General features: G+C 31.4%; 1 protein-coding gene across 2 annotated transcripts in view; it reads right to left on the minus strand.

Annotated features, from left to right (window-relative positions):
* Tll1 (tolloid like 1) overlaps positions 1-20,753 on the minus strand; it is a 199,619-nt gene that overhangs the window by 52,956 nt on the left and 125,910 nt on the right. For both annotated transcript variants that reach the window (XM_048791713.1, XM_048791715.1), the window contains 2 exons: positions 20,137-20,261; positions 12,433-12,548 (listed from right to left, as the gene is read on the minus strand). In XM_048791713.1, coding sequence (XP_048647670.1) covers positions 12,433-12,548; positions 20,137-20,261 — 241 coding nt within the window. The remainder of the gene's footprint in view (positions 1-12,432; positions 12,549-20,136; positions 20,262-20,753) is intronic.

The raw sequence follows: 20,753 nt of genomic DNA on the forward strand, positions 1-20,753 counted from the left end.
ATCAATCTAATGTTAGAAATGTGCTCAAATTAAGTAAAATTCATTTGGAAATCATTTTGTGTGTTCAAAACTCATTCTAACTCGGTTCTGCTTAAATTATCTAAGATGCTTATGGCTCATAGTATACCTGTTTTTTTTTGTTGAAATTGAAATGGACTTTGCCCAAGTGCAACAAATTATGAATATTTGAAATGTTTTTATTATAATATAATAATTTATAACAATATTCAAAGAGCTGAAAGAAAATGCTGATTATAAAAAAATCTAAAGGAATAATGAAAGAGATAAAATATATAATCAATAATTCTGAACCTATATTACAGAAAAATCCTACCAATACTGTGAAGAAAACATACTTCTTCCCTTTCTTAAACACAATATTTGACAAAAATTTAAGTACTAATTATGGCAAATCAATCCTAGCTTGCCTACTCCTTCCTAGTAATAAGACACAATATCACACAAAAAAATTTCTCTTAGCATCTTACATCTAGGTGCACAGCTTCAATTGTTCATATAGATTAACATCTACTTTTTAATTAATGTACTAAGAAACAAAATTCTACCAAGGATGAAAAAATAAGAGATACTTTTTAAAATACAATACAGCATGCATTATTATTTAATTAGTACTTATTCAGTTGTTATTATTAGTGTTTAGTTTTAATAGTTATTTTTATCATTCCATTTTGAAGCTTCTCTATTTTTCCTTCAATTTTTTAGTTTCAAATATTTTCAAAGACTATTTGCAAAAATTTCCCAAATAGGGGCTAGGGCTGTAACTCAGTGGCAGACTGCTTGCCTAGCACATATGAGGCACTGAATTCGATCCTTAGCACCACATAAAAGTAAACAAAATAAGGCATTCTGTACATTTATAACTACAGGAATTTTTTTTAATTCTCTAAGTATCCAAGGGTAAAGTACTGATCATTTTTTCTTTCTTTTTCAAAATCCTCAACACTTGATTGTCAAAACGCTTTAGTTTCTAAATTATTTTTTTCCAAGTTACCCAAATATTCTCCCATGCAACCTCAGATTATTCTTGGGATACAGTGGGAGAATAATTTCTGGCTTTTTCACTTAACTGTGTGTTTACTTTAAGTCTGCTACAAATAGGGAATACCACCACTGCCTGATATTAAGTTTCATTCTGCATTCATATTTTCCCTATAGCAACCACCAGAGTTTCAACTCCATATGATCTCATTTGTTATATCATAGCAGAGACAGCAAAAGTAGAATACAGACACAAAAAAAAAAGATAACCATGGATCATTTTGTGGCTCCTCTCTCTGCTTAAAGGGGAGTTTTTACAATGGTGTGGAAATAGTTTCAATTTCCTCCTGCATGAGAAAAAAAAAATCTATGAATTGGATGTATATCATCAAATTTCATCCCAAATTAAAAACGACACGGTTAGATTGCTAATAGTTAATATTCGAATACTTAGAATAAACACACACAACACAACACACACACACAAACATACACACACACACAGGAAAGGGGATAACTGAGCAGAAAAGTTTCCTATCTTGTTTTTAATCTTCTAGTTTAAACTCCAAGCACCGTGGAGGAACAAAACCGGCCTGACACTAATATAAAACACAGAGTCCTTTAGAAGTAGAAAATGTAATAAAGATAGGTTTTCTAAAATCAAATCTCCCAGGCTCTGACTATAGAAGTAAAATTCTGGCCTTTGACTAAAATTGCCAGCAGAATTCATACTTGCATTACAAATCAAAAGCACTTGGAAAATATTTCATTGTTTCATATCATGCTGTTTTATGCAAACATATTGCATCTTTCAAAGAAAGATAAAATGAATACTACATAGCGCAATTATACAAATATTTTATTTCAGATGGTAAATATAAGTATCAAGTTAAAATTAACCATCTTCTCTTGGAACATGAGATGGAGGAGATTCAAAGAACAGTTCTCATGTTTCCTGTGATCTGTTAGGAGTCTAGTTGCAATGTTAAAGTGATACAATTGCTGTTAAATTTGCTTATTAAAGACTTTGCTTCACAAAGCTGCAGAGTGAAGAATCTTGAAGAAAGACAGAGCAACAGCTCAAGAGACTGGATGTCTGCAAGTCTCCAGAGAAAAATGTAATCGACTAACTTTTGTCCGTGCAATTAAGACATTATCGATTACCTAAACAAAGTCCATGGGCACCATAAAATGGCCAATTACAATAACATTTACATCTTTAGAGCTGAGGAGAGGGAAGATGCAGACATTGCCAACCGGATTGATTATTAAATGGCTCTTTAAGAGAGAGATAGATTAGATTCAAAAGCAACAAGATGAAATAGATTGTTAGGTTCCAGCCCAAAGAAACCTAAACAAGTCTAATAAACTTTCTGGATTGACTACAGCTTTTTCTCTCAGAAATAAGGCTCACGGGGAGTATATCAGAGATTGGAACAGGATCTGCCTGCAACCTACTTTTGTGAATAAAGTATTATTGCAACCATTCCTTTACTATATCAACCATGTCTGCTCTTGCACTACAGTGCTAGAAATTAGTATTTGAACAAAGACTATCTACCCTCTAAAGGCAAAAATATTTACTCACCAGAAAAGTCTGTCAATACCTACAATAATTATTTGTTGTAATTAATTAATAATTATCATGTATTAATTATACAATTAATCATAATGTATTATAACGTTTTAATTAATTAATAATTAATACATTAGATTTTTGTTCAGATCTGAAATTGTATTGTAGTAAAGGGAGAAATAATTAACATCTCTTCCTACAATTAAAGCTGTTCTGGAGTAGGAATCAAAAGACCTTGGGTTCAAGTTCGAGCTTTTCAGTTTGCTGATTTACTTAAACTTTATATCAAATGAATCTTCTTACCATCTCAGATATCATCCTATCACGTTTGTCCCACCAAAATTAAATCCAATCACATGTAGAAAAATACACAGAGAATCCTAAAGCATTAAGATGTTCATTTAATGGTAAATATTCAGGCATCCATCACAACATACATTTTGAAAAAAAAAATATAAGAAATTTTCATCCAATTTCATGAAGTCAACTATTCTAGGAAACATAAAAATGTTACTTTAAAGTTTCACAGAAAAAAAATAGTGATATTAAAATAAGGGAATCACAAAATTCATAGAATGTACAGAAGAACTTGGGGCTTTCCTTGAAGTTCCTGCCTTAGACAGATTATTTGCATAACCTCAAGTAGACCCTAGCCTGGTTGTGGAACCTTGGGTAGACCCAAATTTCAATCAGGAATTATTTATATCAGAGACAGAAACAAGAACATGACTACGTTATTAAAACAATTTATTGCTTAAACTCATGTGATAATATTTTGATTTTGATTTTTGTCATTACCTACTAGTCACCAAAATAATTCCTTATACCTCTCCTTAATCCCCACTCCTACCACATATCTAGTTAGTTCCTAAATGCACACCCCTGCCTAGAAGCTTTTACATAGCCAATGATGTAATGGCTTCCAATGGTTTTTAGGTTCACTTGTCTCCAGCATGTTCTACACTTATAGTCACATGAATCTCAGTAAAGTCTGGATCCCATCAACGCCTGGTTATCAAAAACTCCTGAGTCCAAATCCATCTTTTCCACTTTCTCTTTCACAATCTCCAACACATAAGATTTATTCTACTCATTCCTAACTTCTTGCAGTTGTGCCCTGAAAAAGCATCCCAGTTTTAACTTATGTTCCCCAAGGTGTGCTGAAGTCTACCTGCATTTCACATTCGCTTTCCCTGTACCTTGAAACTCTTTACAACCCCTCGTCTTCCAACTCTTCAGTCATGCTAGAATCTCCCAATAAGATCTGAGCTCTCTTCAGAACCCAAGTTGCATCTTGCTTTCTTCAGTAATTTTTCATCCTAGCAATTACATGACTATTATTAATTTGTGAGATTCTTGATAGCAAGGATTTATTTGGCACATCAGAAAAATACATCTTTTTAAAAAAAGAATCAAAATTTTTATGCATCAGAAAATATTTATCTATTTTATTAGAATCAAAAATGTATATGGTGATTGTTGGATTTACATGGTGCCTTTGGCAATATAAATTATTGTGAATTGGCCCCATAGATATAAAACATAGATGAGGGATCAAAAAGAAATGTTTGCAAAAAGAAAAGAGTCAAAGGACAGCCTTTAAATGAGTTGGACAGAAAATAGAGAATATATTAGTTCTATTCAAGATATAAGCAATCCGCCTTTGTTCAAAGATCAATCAGATCCAAGGGACAGAAGAATCAATACTGTGTGTTCCCATCAGCAAAATGCAGCTATATTCTTAGCTGTACATTCTTGATTTCAACCAGCATGAACTGTGCAACATCTAGCATAGGCTTAGATCAAACAAGAATCTTTATGCTTGGAGACTCAATCCTAGAAAGACATATATGTGAACTGACAACTTTATTTTTTAATTGTGGTAAAATATACATGACATCAAATATGTAATTTTAACATTTTTAAGTGTACAGTTCTGTAGCATTAAGTACATTCACATTGCTGTAAAAGACAGACCTAAAAAAATAAATGCTTCATGTGCAAAATAAAGGAAAAAATAAAAATATCTATTCGTAAACTTACCAAGTAGAAATATGAATTAATCTGGTATATAATCTTCTATAATTTTACCTCTAATGTATGTAATTTATAAATTAAATATTTTCATTCCTATAACTTTGAGCCCATTTTTTAAAAAAATTTCATATTATAAACATTTTTTCAAATGTTTTCTTTTAATTTTCAAAGTTGCTTTTGTTTCTGATTTTTCATTAATATAAATAACTATCCTTGAACACACTCAGATCATTGCTCTAGGATAAATTTCTGGGTGAATGCGCAGGGTTTTTTTGTTGTTGTATGTTTTGTTTTTTTGTTAATGTGACACAGATTACCAAATGTTCTTCAGAAAGGTTATTTCAATTTCTACTTCCTGGAGTTTGGACCATCAAGGATCCCTTGGTATTATCACTCTATCTTTGCCAATTTATAACACATCATTGTTTGTTCCATCATTTCCTTGATAAAGAGAGGGTAAACAATTTTATATACTAAATGAGCATCTATTTACAATGATGCATCTGTTCTCTTAGTCATTTTCTACTGTGATGTGAATATTTACTTATTGGCTTATAGCAGAATAAGACCAACAAATAATACTAGTGTTCTCTTATCTTTATATAAGTTCCATTCTGACTTGTGGTTTTTGTTTTTATAGAAAAAAGTTTATTTAAATAAACAAAATAAATTGTTATATATTTTCGTATTTTCAATTCATGAAAGTAAGGTATCTTCCCCAGAATATGAAAAAGTTTCTAACGTTTTGTTCAGAAAGAATTTGAAATATGAGTAAAAGTTTAATTTTTTCAAATCCTTATAAATAACTTTAGTACTATTTATTGAAAAAAATCCATTTTTTCAAATTCACTTGAAAACTGATCTCTTTAAATAAGCAAATAAGTCTTCTATTCTCACAGACATAATTCTGCCCTTTTTAGCTTATTCATTGATGCAGAATCCCCTTTGACATTACAGCTGAATATGAATCACTGAAGCTTCATGACATTTTTCTACCATCATATATAGTGCAGACCACTTCACCTCATTAACATTGTTTTCAAATTTGCTTCAGTTATTCCAACTCTTCTATTTTTTAATAAACTCTAGAAAAATTTGGTTCAAGTATGAAACAAAAAGTTAATGGAAATTTGTTGGTATTATATTAAAACTATACATTAATTTGGGAAAAATTGAAAATTTGACTATACCATAACTTTACATCTTGGGACATGATATGTCATTCTGTTTATTTTAGTCCCACAGCAATATCTTCAGTTTTCTAAAATAAATTTCATTTTAATGTATTTCTTCTTGTTCGAACACCTCTAGTCCTGCTTATATTTTTAGCTGATCACTTTGACGTTTTGAGAAAAGAAAATGATTTCTATATAACTAAAAAAAGAAAAAGTTCTAAATGGCCACCCACAGATGATGGTAAAACAAAATGCAGTATACACATACAATGGAATATTATTCAGTCTTTAAAAGGAAAGAAATCCTGTCATTTTCCAACATGGATAGACCTTGAAGAAATAATGCTTTGTAAAATAAATCAGTTGCAAAAGGAGACATATTATATGATTCTAATTATATGAGATATCTCAAGGTTTCTAAGTAGTCAAGTTTACAAAAACATTGTATAGTGGTGGTTGCCAGGTGCTGGCAGGAGTTGAAAAAGGGAATTTCTTATTTAATGAGTTCAGAATTTGATCTGCAAGATGAAGACATTTTGGAGATTTATCTCATTATAATGTGAGTACATATACTAAACATTACCGAACTGTACATTTAAAGAGGATCGAGATGGTTAATCTTATATGCTTTTATACACAATTTAAAAGTTGGTAAAATATTTGCACATTGTGAAAGAAACTGGGGCTGGGGTTGTGGCTCAGTGATAGAGTGCTTGCCTGGCAAGTGTGAATCGCTGGGTTTGATCCTTAGCACCACATAAAAAATAAACAAATAAAATAAAGGTATTGTATCCACTTACAACTAAAAAAATATTTTAAAAAAGAAATATTCACTGCAAAAAGACAATAATGCCTCTTTTATATGAAGAAAAAACAGGCATGAACAAAACATGAACATATTGAAGACAATCTGAATTAAAGGATCCTTTTATGTTTTGAGAAGAAGGTAAATACACTAAATAAATATAACTGTTAAATAAGCAAGCTGGTAGAAAGAGGTATTGTTGTATAATAAAATATATATTTAAAAGTTTCAAACTGATAGAAAGAAAAATTTAACCAGATAAAAATATAATTCAATACATAAGAGAGCATAAAAGAAAGAACGAACAAAAGGGAAGGACATATAATGTGCAAATAAGAAATGATAATACATTATTAATCACTTAAAGGTAACTGTGAATTATCCCTGGAGTTAAGGACACAACTTGTCATCATGTATGAAATAAAAAATAAACCCAGACTGTTTGCTGTCTAAAAGAGACACCTCTGAAACAAAGGGTCACAAAGTGAAAAAAAATCTTTAAAGCAGGACAGAGATTCACCAGGCAAACATATTAATCAAAATAAAGTGTAGCTTTATTGATATCAGAAAAAATAGAGTTAAACTAAGCCATGACTAGAAATAAAGAGATTCATCCTGTAATAAAAACAATCTAAGAGGAAGATATAATATTCTAAATAAAGTAATACTCTAAATTTATATATATGTATATGTATAAATATAGATAGATATAGAATAAAATGTATAAAACAGATGTGAAAAACTGTAAACAGCAATTAAGAAATCTACCAAGTAGTGACAAATATTGCCACACCTTTCTAATTATTTGATAGATCAAGCAGACAAAAACAATAATATTGAGACTATTTCAACTATACAATTAGAAAAACTAAACTAAAATATATATAAATATATAAAATTTTGCACCCAACCATTGCACAAAATATATTCTTAAAGCACAGATTATTTCATGGATATTGGTCACTTCCAAGGTCATATCAGCCTGAAGCTATTTCAATGACTGAAGCATAATGACTGAAGTCCCTCATCCAAAGATGAATAAAAGAGAAATTATTAATAAGCAAACTGGAAAAAATATATTTGAAATTTTTTTTCATAAACTTTGTCTTTTTATTTCAAAATTGTTTTTTAATGTTGTCTTTCAGCAAATGAACATCAGGCTTACCCTATTCCTGGTAGGATATTCTTTTTTTGTTTGTTTGTTTAATTTTATTGTTGGTTGTTCAAAACATTACATAGTTCTTAATATATCATATTTCACACTTTGATTCAAGTGGGTTATGAACTCCCATTTTTACCCTGTATACAGATTGCAGAATCACGTAAGTTACACATCCATTGATTTACATATTGCCATACTAGTGTCTGTTGTATTCTGCTGCCTTTCCTATCCTCTACTATCCCCCCTCCCCTCCCCTCCCCTCTTCTCTCTCTACCCGCTCTACTGTCATTCATTTCTCCCCCTTGTATTATTTTCCCCTTTCCCGTCACTTCCTCTTGTTATGCAAAATTACATATTTGAAATTTTTAAAAAATGTTAGTAAAAATATGTGTGTTGAAGAAAAAATAATAGAACACATAAAATATCTAGAATTTTAAAATAACAAAAATACTATAGGTCAAACTGGTGGAATTCCAATTAAGTAGTACTTAGAGGTAAATTATAACTCCTATACTATTTATGCTGGAAAAGAAAAGATGCTTGAAATTAATAATTTAGACTTCCAATTTAAGTTAAAAAAAAAAAAGAATAAACTTGGGCTGGGGTTGTGGCTCAGTGGCAGAGTGCTTGTCTCATATGTGCGAGGCACTGGGTTCCATTCTCAGCACTACATATAAATTAAAAAAAAAGGCCTATTGACAACTAAAAAATATTTTAAAAAGAATAAACTCAAATTTTGGAAAAATAAAACAAAAATACAAGGTATAAATATGAATTACTATTGTTCATTGACCACTTTTAACAACCAATTTATTCAGTAATTGGCATAAATAATATCAAGAAAAATAAGAGAAAGAATGACAGATTTGTTGTTTTTATTCCTATTTACAACTTTATGGAAAATATAATTTTCCTGGTAATCATACAAACAAGAAAAAATAAATTACTCTTGAATGCTAATGGTATGGGTATTTCCAATTGCCTAAGAGAAACACTAATTCCCAAATATTAATTTGTTGTTGTGAACTGATTTAATTTGATTAATCTTGATCCCACATTTTTCAGATTCTACAAGGTTTTTCTTTTAAAAAAATTAGTTTTAAACTTCCTCTCAAAATTTACCATCATTTAAAATTTGCTCTTTAGTTCCTTTTTAAAAATAATTTTCATAATATATTTTCAAGGAATTACTGAAAGAACAAATAGCAACTGGTCCACACTTATAAGTACATTAAAACAGATACATAATTACAATTCTTAAATTAAAAACAATTAAATAAAGATCTATGCTTGTACTCATGGATTTCAAGTTATATGTAATGTTTTGTGCATAAAACTTATGTTATTGAGGTATTTTATTCAAAGAACTTATATGTGAATAACACAAAACCCTGGAGACATGATATTCTTCAACTATATTCAATTATCACAGGAATATTGAATATTTTTAACTGTAATGAAACTGTAGTTTCATTTCATTGAAACTAATGAATATATTTAAGACTTTCCAGATAAATTAAAGGATCAAAGTCATGTAATAACTAGTAGAAAATAAAGATTAATCTCAATACGCATTTGTTAATATTAAATAAATATGAGTATCAATATAAACCAGAGGTGAGCTTTCAAAATAGAATTCAGAAATCAATGGATTAATTTTTTAAATTAAGGTACATATAAGCACAATGCTACTTCTGGTTGGCAATTTTCAAATTTCTAGCAGTTTCAAATTTTATACCAACAAACTAAATATGATAAAGAAAATTTTGCCTTCCTTTGCAATTCTTGTGTGTTTAACTCCACTTTCTTGTCTTCATGATCTGTTACTTCCAACAAAATATTGAAAAAGAAATGGTGGTAGTAGATATTCTTGTTTTTTAACCTACCTCAAAGGAAACAGTTTTCCTAATAAAAATGATTTTTGTGATAATTTTTGTTGATTCTGTAAAATTAAGAAAGTATCCTACTCTTTTAGTTTGCTTGGGGTATGCTACTATTGTTATTAAATCATTAGAATTTTTCTCTTGGTTTTAGATACTCATCTAATGTTTATACACACATTTACTTTACTGATACATCATAGACGCATGAACACATATGCATACAAGCATATATATCAACACTTGATTTGGTAGTTTTGATAGAATTATGTCCATATTCACATGTGAATCTGGGATATAAATTTCCTTTCTTATACTGTCCTCATCAGGATTGGTATTAAGGTTTTATAACATAAATAAAAGAGCACATCTTGCTAGAGATGTTGAATATTTTTTCATATATTTGTTAATTGATTGTATATCATCTTATGAGAAGTGTCTGTTCCATTTATTGATTGGATTATTTGTTTGTTTGTGTGCTTGAGATTTTTGAGTTCTTTATGTATCCTAGCTATTAGTGCTCTATCAGATGTGCATGTAGTAAAAATTTGCTCCCATTCTGTAGGCTCTCTATTCACCTCACTGATTGTTTCTTTTGCTGAGAAGAAGCTTTTTAGTTTGAATCTCTCCCACTTATTTTTTTTAAGAAAGAGAAAGAGAGAGAGAGAGAGAATTTTTTAATATTTATTTTTTAGTTCTCAGCGGACACAACATCTTTGTTTGTATGTGGTGTTGAGGATAGAACCCAGGCCACATGCATGCCAGGCAAGTATGCTACCACTTGAGCCACATCCCTAGCCCCCACTTATTGATTCTTGATTTTAATTCTTGTGCTATAGGAGTCTTATTAAGGAAGTTGGGGCCTAATCCAACATGATAGAGATTAGGGCCTACTTTTTCTTCTATTAGTTGAAGGGTCTCTGGTTTAATTCCTGGGTCCTTGATCCACTTTGAGTTGAGTTTTGTGCACGGTGAGAGATAGGGGCTTAATTTCATTTTGTTTCATATGGATTTCCAGTCTCTAGCAATTAGAGAAATGCAAATCAAAACTACTCTAAGATTTCATCTCACTCCAATCAGAATGGCAGATATTAAGACTACAAACAACAATAAGTGTTGGTGAGGATGTGGGGGGAAAGGCACACTTATACATTGCTGGTGGGATTGCTAATTGGTGTAACCAATATGGAAAGTAGTATGGAGATTCCTTGGAAAACTTGGAATCGAACCAACATTTGACCCAGCTATCCCTCTCCTTTGTCTATACTCAAAGGATTCAAAAACAGCATACTACAGGGACACAGCCACATCAATGTTTATAGCAGCACAATTCACAATAGCTAAACTGTGGAGCAAACCTAGATGCCCTTCAATGGATGAATGGATTAAAAAAATGTGGCATATATACATAATGGAATATTACTCAACAATAAGAGAGAATAAAATCATGGTATTTCGTAGGTAAATGGATGGAGTTGGAGAATAACATGCTAAGTGAAGTAAACCAATCCCAAAAGACCAATGCCAAAAGTCTTCTCTGATATAAGGGTGCTGATTTATAATGGGGATGAGGGGTGGGCATCAGGGGAATAGACTAACTTTAGATAGGGAAAAGTGGTGGGAGGAGAAGGGAGGAGACAAGGGGTAGGAAAGACAGTGGAATGAGACAGACATTATTACCCTAAGTACAAGTTTGAAAACACTAATGAACTTTGTGTTCAACCAAAGACATAAAAAATTGTGCTCTAGTTGTGTAATATGAATTGAATCACATTCTGCTGTCATATATAACAAATTAGAATGAATAAAATTTTAAAAATTTAAAAAAGAGTACATCTTTATCTCCTGGAAGAATTTATTTATATATAAGATTATGTTTATTTCTTCCTTCTGTGTTGGGTTTATTTTACTAATGAAGCACTTTGAACATGACTTTTCTTTGCTGAAAAAAAACCCTAATAATTGAGATAACTAGGAATTCAATTTCTTTAATGGTTACAGAATTATTTGTTGCTTTTAATTCTTTTGAGTAAAAACATGGTAAAATTTTGTAGGAATTTGCCCACATCCAACAACTTTTAAATTATTGGCATAATGTTCAAAATATTTTTATTTTCATTTTGGTGTCTAAAGCATCTATTGTACAATAATCTCTCAAAATATTAAATAATTGTGCTTTCTGTAATTCTTCTTGATCTCTTGCCATTTATTTCCGTTTTCAGAATCAATTCAAACTAGCAACTTTTTCATATTTTTTACCACTTTATTTTCATAACATTAGTTTATCTTTTATTATTTCCCTCCTTAATATCTTTCCTTTAATTTTACTGCTCTTTCTTCTAGTCCTTTTATGTAGATATCTTGCTCATTGATTTTGGGTCTTATCCTTTTCTAATGTAAAAATTTAAGCCTATGAATTTTCTTCAAAGTACTGCTTTAGTTGCATGTTACAGGTTTGGTATTCAGTGATTTTTTTTTTATAATAGTTGAAAATAGTTTCTAAGTTTTATTATAATTGCCTTAATTGAACATGTAGGTGTTTATTTCTTAATATTTTCATAGTTATCTCTCTAATGCTGCTTTTGAAATTAATTTCATGTCTGAGAATACAATTTTATTATATCAACCCTTTTATAGCATTTACAAATTTTTAAATTATATCTTCCAAAAATTCCCAGAGTTTGAACAATATCCATTATTATTTTTCTGAATACTTGAATGAAAGAAGAACAAAAGATAAAGCAAATTATATTGGAAAATGATGAACCTTTTCAGTATATGAGACTAAATAGAATTACCTTTTCCCCTGGGGTGACAGAAACTCTCCAGATGCAGTGTGTGTAAGAAGGGTAGCCATTTGGAAATCCTGGAGAGGAAAGGTTGCCATTGGATTCTTGGAGGGTTTCTCCACATGCTGAAAGGAAAGAATACATAAGATTATTCTTTAATTTTTATTAAGAATGTAGGTATCACTAACAATGTCTTAGATAAGACTATGTATTTTTATTTTATAAAAGACTTTTCCTAAGTTCTTTTAAAATATCTTTTACCAGAATTTTGGTATACTTAATCTCATCACTAGAGTTAACTATAAAATAGAATTATGAAATAAATAACTGACATTTATAAAGTTCTCCCTCATAGGACATTTTCTCATTCTTTCTCAAGAAGCCAGTAGCCAATCTCTACTAAATGAGGCTAGTAGAGACCAAGTTGATGCTGCTCTGGGACCACATGGAACAGTCTATTAGTATATTCTAGTGAATTGAGGTTAACAGTAAATACCATTCAAGGTTGAAAACATTGTAAATGATAACTAATAAATCTTCAGTAAAGGTGATATCAAAATGTCAAGTTCAATGTTCCAAAATAAAAAATTTTGAAAGATTAAAAATATCATGGAAAATTCAAGTGTTCCAAAATATCTAAACATTTTACTTTGTCTTTCTGTGATCATAAGTAGAAAATTGCTATAAAAGCAATTTATATTTTCTCCTACTAAGCTCGTCTTGTTACTTGAAAATAATTATCAGTCATTGGAAATAAAAACTGATCAACTATACATAATCAAGAACTGTATTTGGCAAAGTTGCTGATCTGCACCATTTTATTGTGGGTATTGCTAGTGCTTTTTCGAGACATGGTATAAAGCACACGACCTAGGCTGTTTCAAGGATCCCTAATTCAAGAATGATCTCTTTGGTGCAGCCTGTCATCTTTATAACCTTCACTCAACAATCTGAAATAACAGTTCCTTCCTTCTGAAGGAGACTGCAATCAGAACTGAGATATTACCATATTACAGAGTCAGAGCTACCAGCAGGTGAACTCTTGTCTCATCAAATCCTCAATAAATTATAAATGGTCCTGGAAATCTTGTGTTAAATAAAGAAAGATAATGACTCTGAAAACATAAAACAGAGCTGTAAAAATAGGTTGTTACAATATAAATATTCAGAAAAGATATATTATGTTTGCACAACAAAATAAATTTCAAGAAGCAGTACGCAATGTTTATTTTGATGAACAGGCAGATAAAAGTAACTTTAGTACAAAATGAAAATACTCAAGGTCAAAATACATAATTTAACACTGTTCTATGAATCATCTAGGGCACTTGACAATTGCCATAATGTAAGAAGGTTTTGGAAAAACGAAAATGTGTTAAGATTCTATCAGGTGCCACATAATTTGTGAGTAGAATGTTTCAGTGAAAAAAAGTTCTCAGCAGTTTAAAACTAAATTCTGTAATGATTTAAAGCCCCTTAAGCCACAGAGAATGCTTAGACAGTATTTCCTAAAGTGAAATTAAAACAATTTTATATACACATGCATATATGTTTATAATATGTATGTATATGTAAACATACATATAATTAACAAATTTATACAGTTATGTCCTGAATGAAAAGAGACTGTCTTAAAAACAAAATAAATTATAACATTCGATTTAAAAATTAAGTGTTTATGACATAGTGTCTGCTTATAATTCAAGAAGTACGGAGCCAGGCTGAGGAGGCTGAGGCAGGAGAATCACAAGTTCAAAGCCAGCCTCAGCAAAAGCAAGGTGCTAAGTAACTCAGTGAGACCCTGTCTCTAAATAAAATACAAAATAGGGCTGGGATGTGGCTCAGTCCTTAACTGCCTCTGAATTCAATCCCTAGTACAAAGGGAAAAAAAGTACAAACATCTATTATTAAAGTTTCTAAACATTCCTCAATAAATGTGATTGTTCCAAGTTAAAGATCCCCTACTACACATGACATTTTAGCCATTAATTGAGTTATGTTCAGTTATAAAAAAAAAATCTTTACTATTCAAGTAATTTTAAAAATTAACAAAGAATAGTTGGTACCATTCAATTCTATCACTTAGTCTACACATTGACAACAAGGTTTGTGGATGAGAAGACAAATATAAGTACTGACATTGTCACTTCCTAATTACATCATCACACTCAAAGTTCAAAAGCCTTAGATCCAGTTTTCTCTTGCATCTATTTTGTTCACATAGACTTCATAAGGTTGTTTTGTAGGGGTCAAATGTTACTATGCCCTGAATCATCTTAGCACTTCTACCACTGGCAGAAAGACTAGAACTGTATGGTAAAAATGTGTCTTTAAACTACAACTAAGAATTTCTGAGTATATTTGGAAAAATAAAAGCGTTCAAAAATATAAAGAGGTAAATTATTATGATGAGTATTCTAAATCAACATTACTTTAAAACACAATTTGGAAGTTAAATATAAAAGTCTATCATATGACTTACCTTACATTTCAATTAAATAACCTATACATATCTTCCTTCTTCTAACAGAAAATTTTGGTATAAGCACCATTTAGATTGTGCATTATTGATAAATAATTACAGATTCTCATCTTTTAATAACATGATCAAACAAAGGACTGCACATCCATCTACAAATATATTTCCTGTCAAATGTCCATAGCATCCAACAAATACCAAATTTTAAAATCATCTTCTTTTCCATATCCTGTATTTTACTAAAGCTGATGAAAACAGACAACTACAAAATAATTTGAATTAACCAGTCTCTAAAAAATTGATAAATTCTAGCTTAAAAGAAGTAATAAAAACATCTGATTAATTTAGTAGTACCTAATGTTTTTAAATCATACATAAATTCTGGGCTCCTTAAAATTTTTAAAACATCATAAATAAAATTTTGGTTCAAAATGATTTTCATAAAAGGAAATAGAAAAATAAAGAATCCTAAGTAATCATCTGAGAAATTATAGTAGGACAAGTTGTTGAAAATTTTTAAAATATATTTTGTAGGAACTGCACAGCCAAGCCTAAACACACTTCAAGTCAGGGCACAATTATCAGCTCCTGGAAGCCTTTCTCATCCAATACACAGCAGATCAATTACTCCTGACTCTAGCATCCTTTATGGATTAGATTTACTTCTTCACCATGCTCTACTGCCCTCCTCTGAAGTCCCTCCCTTGCTATCTGTATATAAATTCTGTGTTCCCTTCCATGTCTGTAACATCCAGTGCAGTTCCCATCACATATGAAAGCTGTTTCATTCATTCATTCATTCAAGTTTCTTGAGCTCCTAACTTATATTGGATTCCAGATACCAGGAAGAAAAGCCCAACTCTGATGCTTGAAGAGCTTACAGTTGAGTGTGGGAAATAACAAGTAAACTGATAATTATGAGAGTAAGATACAAAGACAAGGATCAAATAACTCATTTACCACTGCAGGAGTCCTGGAAGACCAGGGCATTTTTAAGTAACAGGATTTCAACAGATGGCAGTTATGGGTGGTTCTGTCTGACAGAAGAGACGCAAAGCAAGGGATACCACAGAGGCTAATGGACATAAGGGTGAGAAACTAAATTCTAGTGAAATCAGTACCTAGACATGGAGGATGAGGGAAGAGATGTGGGACAAACTTTGAAAGAAGCGTGGAGAAGGAATTTAACCTTTAATCCGAAGATGCATGTGAAAAGACTTGCATTTTGAAATGCCACTTGGACAGCAGCATGGCCAGAAAACTGAAAGGATAGATAAGTAAAGGCAAGAGATAAACAGGAGGCATGCCAGCAATCAGACAAGAGGGGATGGTACCCAAAATATTCACTGTAGGAATTTGAGATTCTAGAGAGTGGAAATAAAAGGGTGGAGATTGAGTAGGCATGGGAAGAGAGGCAGACAAAAGAATGGAGTGAGGATGATCCCACTGTCTGACTTGGGCTACTGGGGATCCTGTGCTACCATCCACTGAAAAGGGAAGGTTTGCTGATAGATGAATAGATATATCCACGAATAAATAGAGGAAAATGACTAAGTGAATTTTTTTTAGTGTTGACAGTATATTTTAGCCAAAAATCATACATCTAAAAGCAATTATAGAAGAATTTTTTATCTGCATTCTTAGAGAATCACAGAATTATAGTACTTAAATAACTATAGTTTAGGTAACTAAAAAAGACACCTATATCAACTTTAGAAATAAATGAAATGAGTGCTAAAACACTTTGAAAGTTCCTCCTAATCAAACCGATGCATGTTGAAACTGACCTTCCATTCCTTCAGCCTGCACATAAATGTACATACATCTATACATATATACATTCTGTATATGTGTTGTTTGCATATCAAAAGTGAATTTGTGGACACAGGTTATTTGTGTTGATGTGTGAATATACATACATGTCTATATTACAAGAGAGATTCTAATCTTCAAAAGCTTATTGTTACATATGAATTTATTTTATATCTTTTTTTTTCTTAATTTTACTATGCTGCTTGATGCTGCAGTTTGGATCTTTAGTGTTTTTCAAAGGCCCTTGTGGTAAAGGATTGGTCCCCAACATGGTGCTATTTGAGAAGAGAGGGACCTTTAAGATGTGGGGCTTAGTGGAAGGTCTTCAGGTCATTGAAAGTGTGCCCTTGAAAGTGATAGTGGGACTACAGTCCTTTCTTCTTCCTTCTTTTTCACTTCCTGGTCATGAGGTGAGCAGCTTTGTTCCACCACACACCCCTGCCATAATGTGCTACCTCACCACAAGTCCAAAATCTATGAGGCCAATAAATCATAGACTGAAACTTCTAAAACTATAAGCCAAAAGTAAACCTTTTCTCTTTATAAAAATAATCACCTCAAGCATTTGTTAAAGTAATGGAAAACTGGCTAACATGCTTGACAGACTTAGCTATGAAAGACTATGGAGAAAATATTACCATTTATAATTGGTCCAAGTACCAAGTAATTACAAGCAAAAAGGTTGTAAGATTATTGTAAGCAAAAAGATTACAGAAAAAAACTGAATGAAGAAAAAATGCTGATTAATACCAGTGATTGTAGGAGAAGAGTAAAACTTTTTAAAGATGAAAAGGAAAGTAATGTAAATATTAGCGCAAAGTAGAGAATACCCCTAGAAAATGAGAATCTCGAGGAAAAGTAAGAAAGAGGCCCCAAAAGAGAGAATAAGAGAACAAATTAATCATTGACAAGAGCAGATATGCTATAACTCATATATCCCAGAAAGGATCACCTTCACAAGCAAACTGCTAATTGATAGGATAAAGGAGAGTTTAACAATGACCTAGTCTCTACCCCCACTGGATGTTTCTTGTTCGAATGGCATACAGGATACAAAGTACTATGATAGCAGGCAAGTAGCTTTGGTGGGTGTCCTTTAAGATGCCTTACTGCTTGAAAGGCTTGGTAGTCATCAGGACACAGGATTGAGCGTCTGGCAGCAGAATCCAGGAATCTATCTTATCCCAATGCTGAGCATCTCCACCTTCCCTTCCCATACCCCTTCTGGGACCATGTGATCCAGCATATCTCCTACATCAGTACCAGGGCTGTAAGGGATCATCTTTTTTCTTTACACAGTAATTCATAAGAAGACTTTCTTGTCTATCTATAGAACTAAGAGAAAGAAATCACAATGAAAACAATTCTAAACTATAAATTACCCCCGGAGCATCGCCTTAAAATTCTAGTTTTAGTCTTATTTTGAGCTTTTTCATGGTAAGTATGTATTGATAATAAAATCAAGGTTTCATACATCCATTTAATTTATACTTTGAGCATATATAAATATAATAATGGATTACAAGGTTTATGTCACCTATATATTCCCATAAATGTAACTGTTACTGTTTTAATTAAAAATATATACTGTTCATTATCTGATAAAAATTTTAAACCATTCTCTATATTATTTAAGAAGGAGCAACAGTATTTGCAGGCAGTCATATCACTTACCACTTATCACAGACCCTAAAAGCCACAACCATGTAAATCTAACTCTATACCAGGTCAGTGTTTCTTTCAAGATTAAACTCTAAGAAATAGCTCTATAAAATGTACTTCTACTAGAGTTTTGAGTATAACCAGATGAGAAGCAATGTTGGCAAGAAAAGTAGTCAAATATATTTTATGAACTCTGCTGACGAGCAATTTCTAACAGAAGAGTAAGAATAAGGCAAACTCCAAAGGAGCATGCAGTGTAACATTTATCTTTTAGTTCTCCCTTGTTCTGTGAAATTCATAAGCTGTAATACAGCAACTTGCTTTGTGTACTGCATTAGAAATACAAATTGTCTTTCTCATAGATCATAGTGCTTTTATGAGTGTGGATATACTATATTAAACAAAAGAGTGTGTATGTTAATTATGGCCCACTGATGCATTTTACACAATTAAAATCTCAAGTGAAAACTGTAATGATAGTTCTGTTAATAACTGAAATATGAAGATCCATAGGCTGAAAATTAAATTATGGTGCCATAATTTATGGTGCCAATTATTTTTGTATTCTCATTGACTTTCTAAGTCAATGTGCAAATGTATCTCACAGAGCTTTTTATATATATGCACATACACACACACACACACACACACACACACACACACATTTAAAGAGACAACCAAATGAGATTATTTTCAAGGAATTCATTTATGTAGTTATGACTAATCACATCATCTTTCTCTTTTTAAAAGTACAAAAGCATATGTCCAATGTTGCTAGAAATTAGTAAAGAATCACCATATCCTTTTTCCAACTGGTAACTGTCTTATAAATTTATCTTTCCTATCATAAACTGTAGTAAAAAAATAATAAAACAGCACCACACAGATGTGTGTATTTTACATATCTACATAAATATTTTAAAAGGCATTATTCAAATATGAATTTAACCTAAACATGAAGTAAATGAATTAATTAACATTAAGTAGAAATATCTGTAGATATGATACAGAAATGTTTATGTGCAATAGAAAAATTTTGAAGTTTTCAATATTGAATCATTAAGATACAAAAGTTTTTATGTACTCACTTAAATTTCAAAGACCTCAACTTTACTCTGAAAATTTAATGGACCTAAATTTTTTTAAACTAATAAAAATAAAATTGGGAAAAAAATAGTTTCTCACAATTTTCCTTAGCAAATGTGATTTAAATGGAGAGGAAACTCCTTTTAGCAGAAATATCAGTACAATAATGCCATTGCCCATACTGAAATCATGAACGTCTAGCTATCATTTCATACACTTACTCAGTAATTCACTAGCAACATGCTTAGAAATTATTTTTTTTGGAAAAAAAATAAGTTCCTACTGATAAAACTTTAGTTTATACACCATCAATAATGCTCCTGGCAAGGAAAGATCCTCCAGGATCTCATTCTGAAAAGATAATCTTTTTCTGTGAGCAAGAAATAGCACTTAGCTACAAAATCATGATACTACTTAACAGTGATCAGATGATCATTCTATTTGACTCTTACTCATAAAGCTAAAAGAAATAAAATATACCATTTGATTTCAAGCAACCTGTTTCTATTTATATCTGTGAACACTCCAGAGTTCTGTTCTATCTCATTTTGGATCACTTGAACTATATACACCTTTTGCCAGCACAGAGAAGGACAAGAGTTAAATTCTGGCTTATGCATCTGGAAGAGCATAGTGAAGCCCAGGCATGCCTCTGTGTTTGTTTTGTGCAATACCTGGACATCTATACAGCTTTCTTGCCTGTGCAATATCTCCTTTGCTTAATCGGGTTCGCTGACCAATTGCCGGACGTATGCCATTATCATCACGGTTGGGGAGAATGGTATCCAGGAACATCCCCCTGGAAAAAAAAAATAAACAGAAGCAAACCACACCTACGTCACCAAATTAAAACTCCTAACAAACACCAGGCTGTTTTTTCCCCCCACACTCAATTTTAATCATAGGGGAGATACACCAGTTTGAATTTTATGCAGTGTGAGGCTTTCACAGTACTTTCATCAAGGTAGGACAAAAAGGTTCATGTTAAATGTGTGTGCCTCACGTTCAATGATAACATCCACTTTTTTCTTAGAAATGTACATCATATGTTTGTAATAACATGAAATACTTTTTAGTCTCCAACTAGACTTTTATTTGGGTCTCCCACACAGATTACCAGGTTGGAAAACAATTCTTCCTCATTAAATAAGAAAAATAGCAACCTCCAAAAAAAAAAAAAATAAACAATTGAAGCTACTGAAATTGTAAGAGTTAAATGAAAAGTTAATTTCTTTTTAGTTAAACTAATTTAACCTAAAGAACTGAGAAGTTCAGTATTATTATAACATAT

This window comes from Marmota marmota, unplaced genomic scaffold, assembly GCF_001458135.2.
Source record: "Marmota marmota marmota unplaced genomic scaffold, marMar, whole genome shotgun sequence".
Taxonomy (NCBI): Eukaryota; Metazoa; Chordata; class Mammalia; order Rodentia; family Sciuridae; genus Marmota; species Marmota marmota.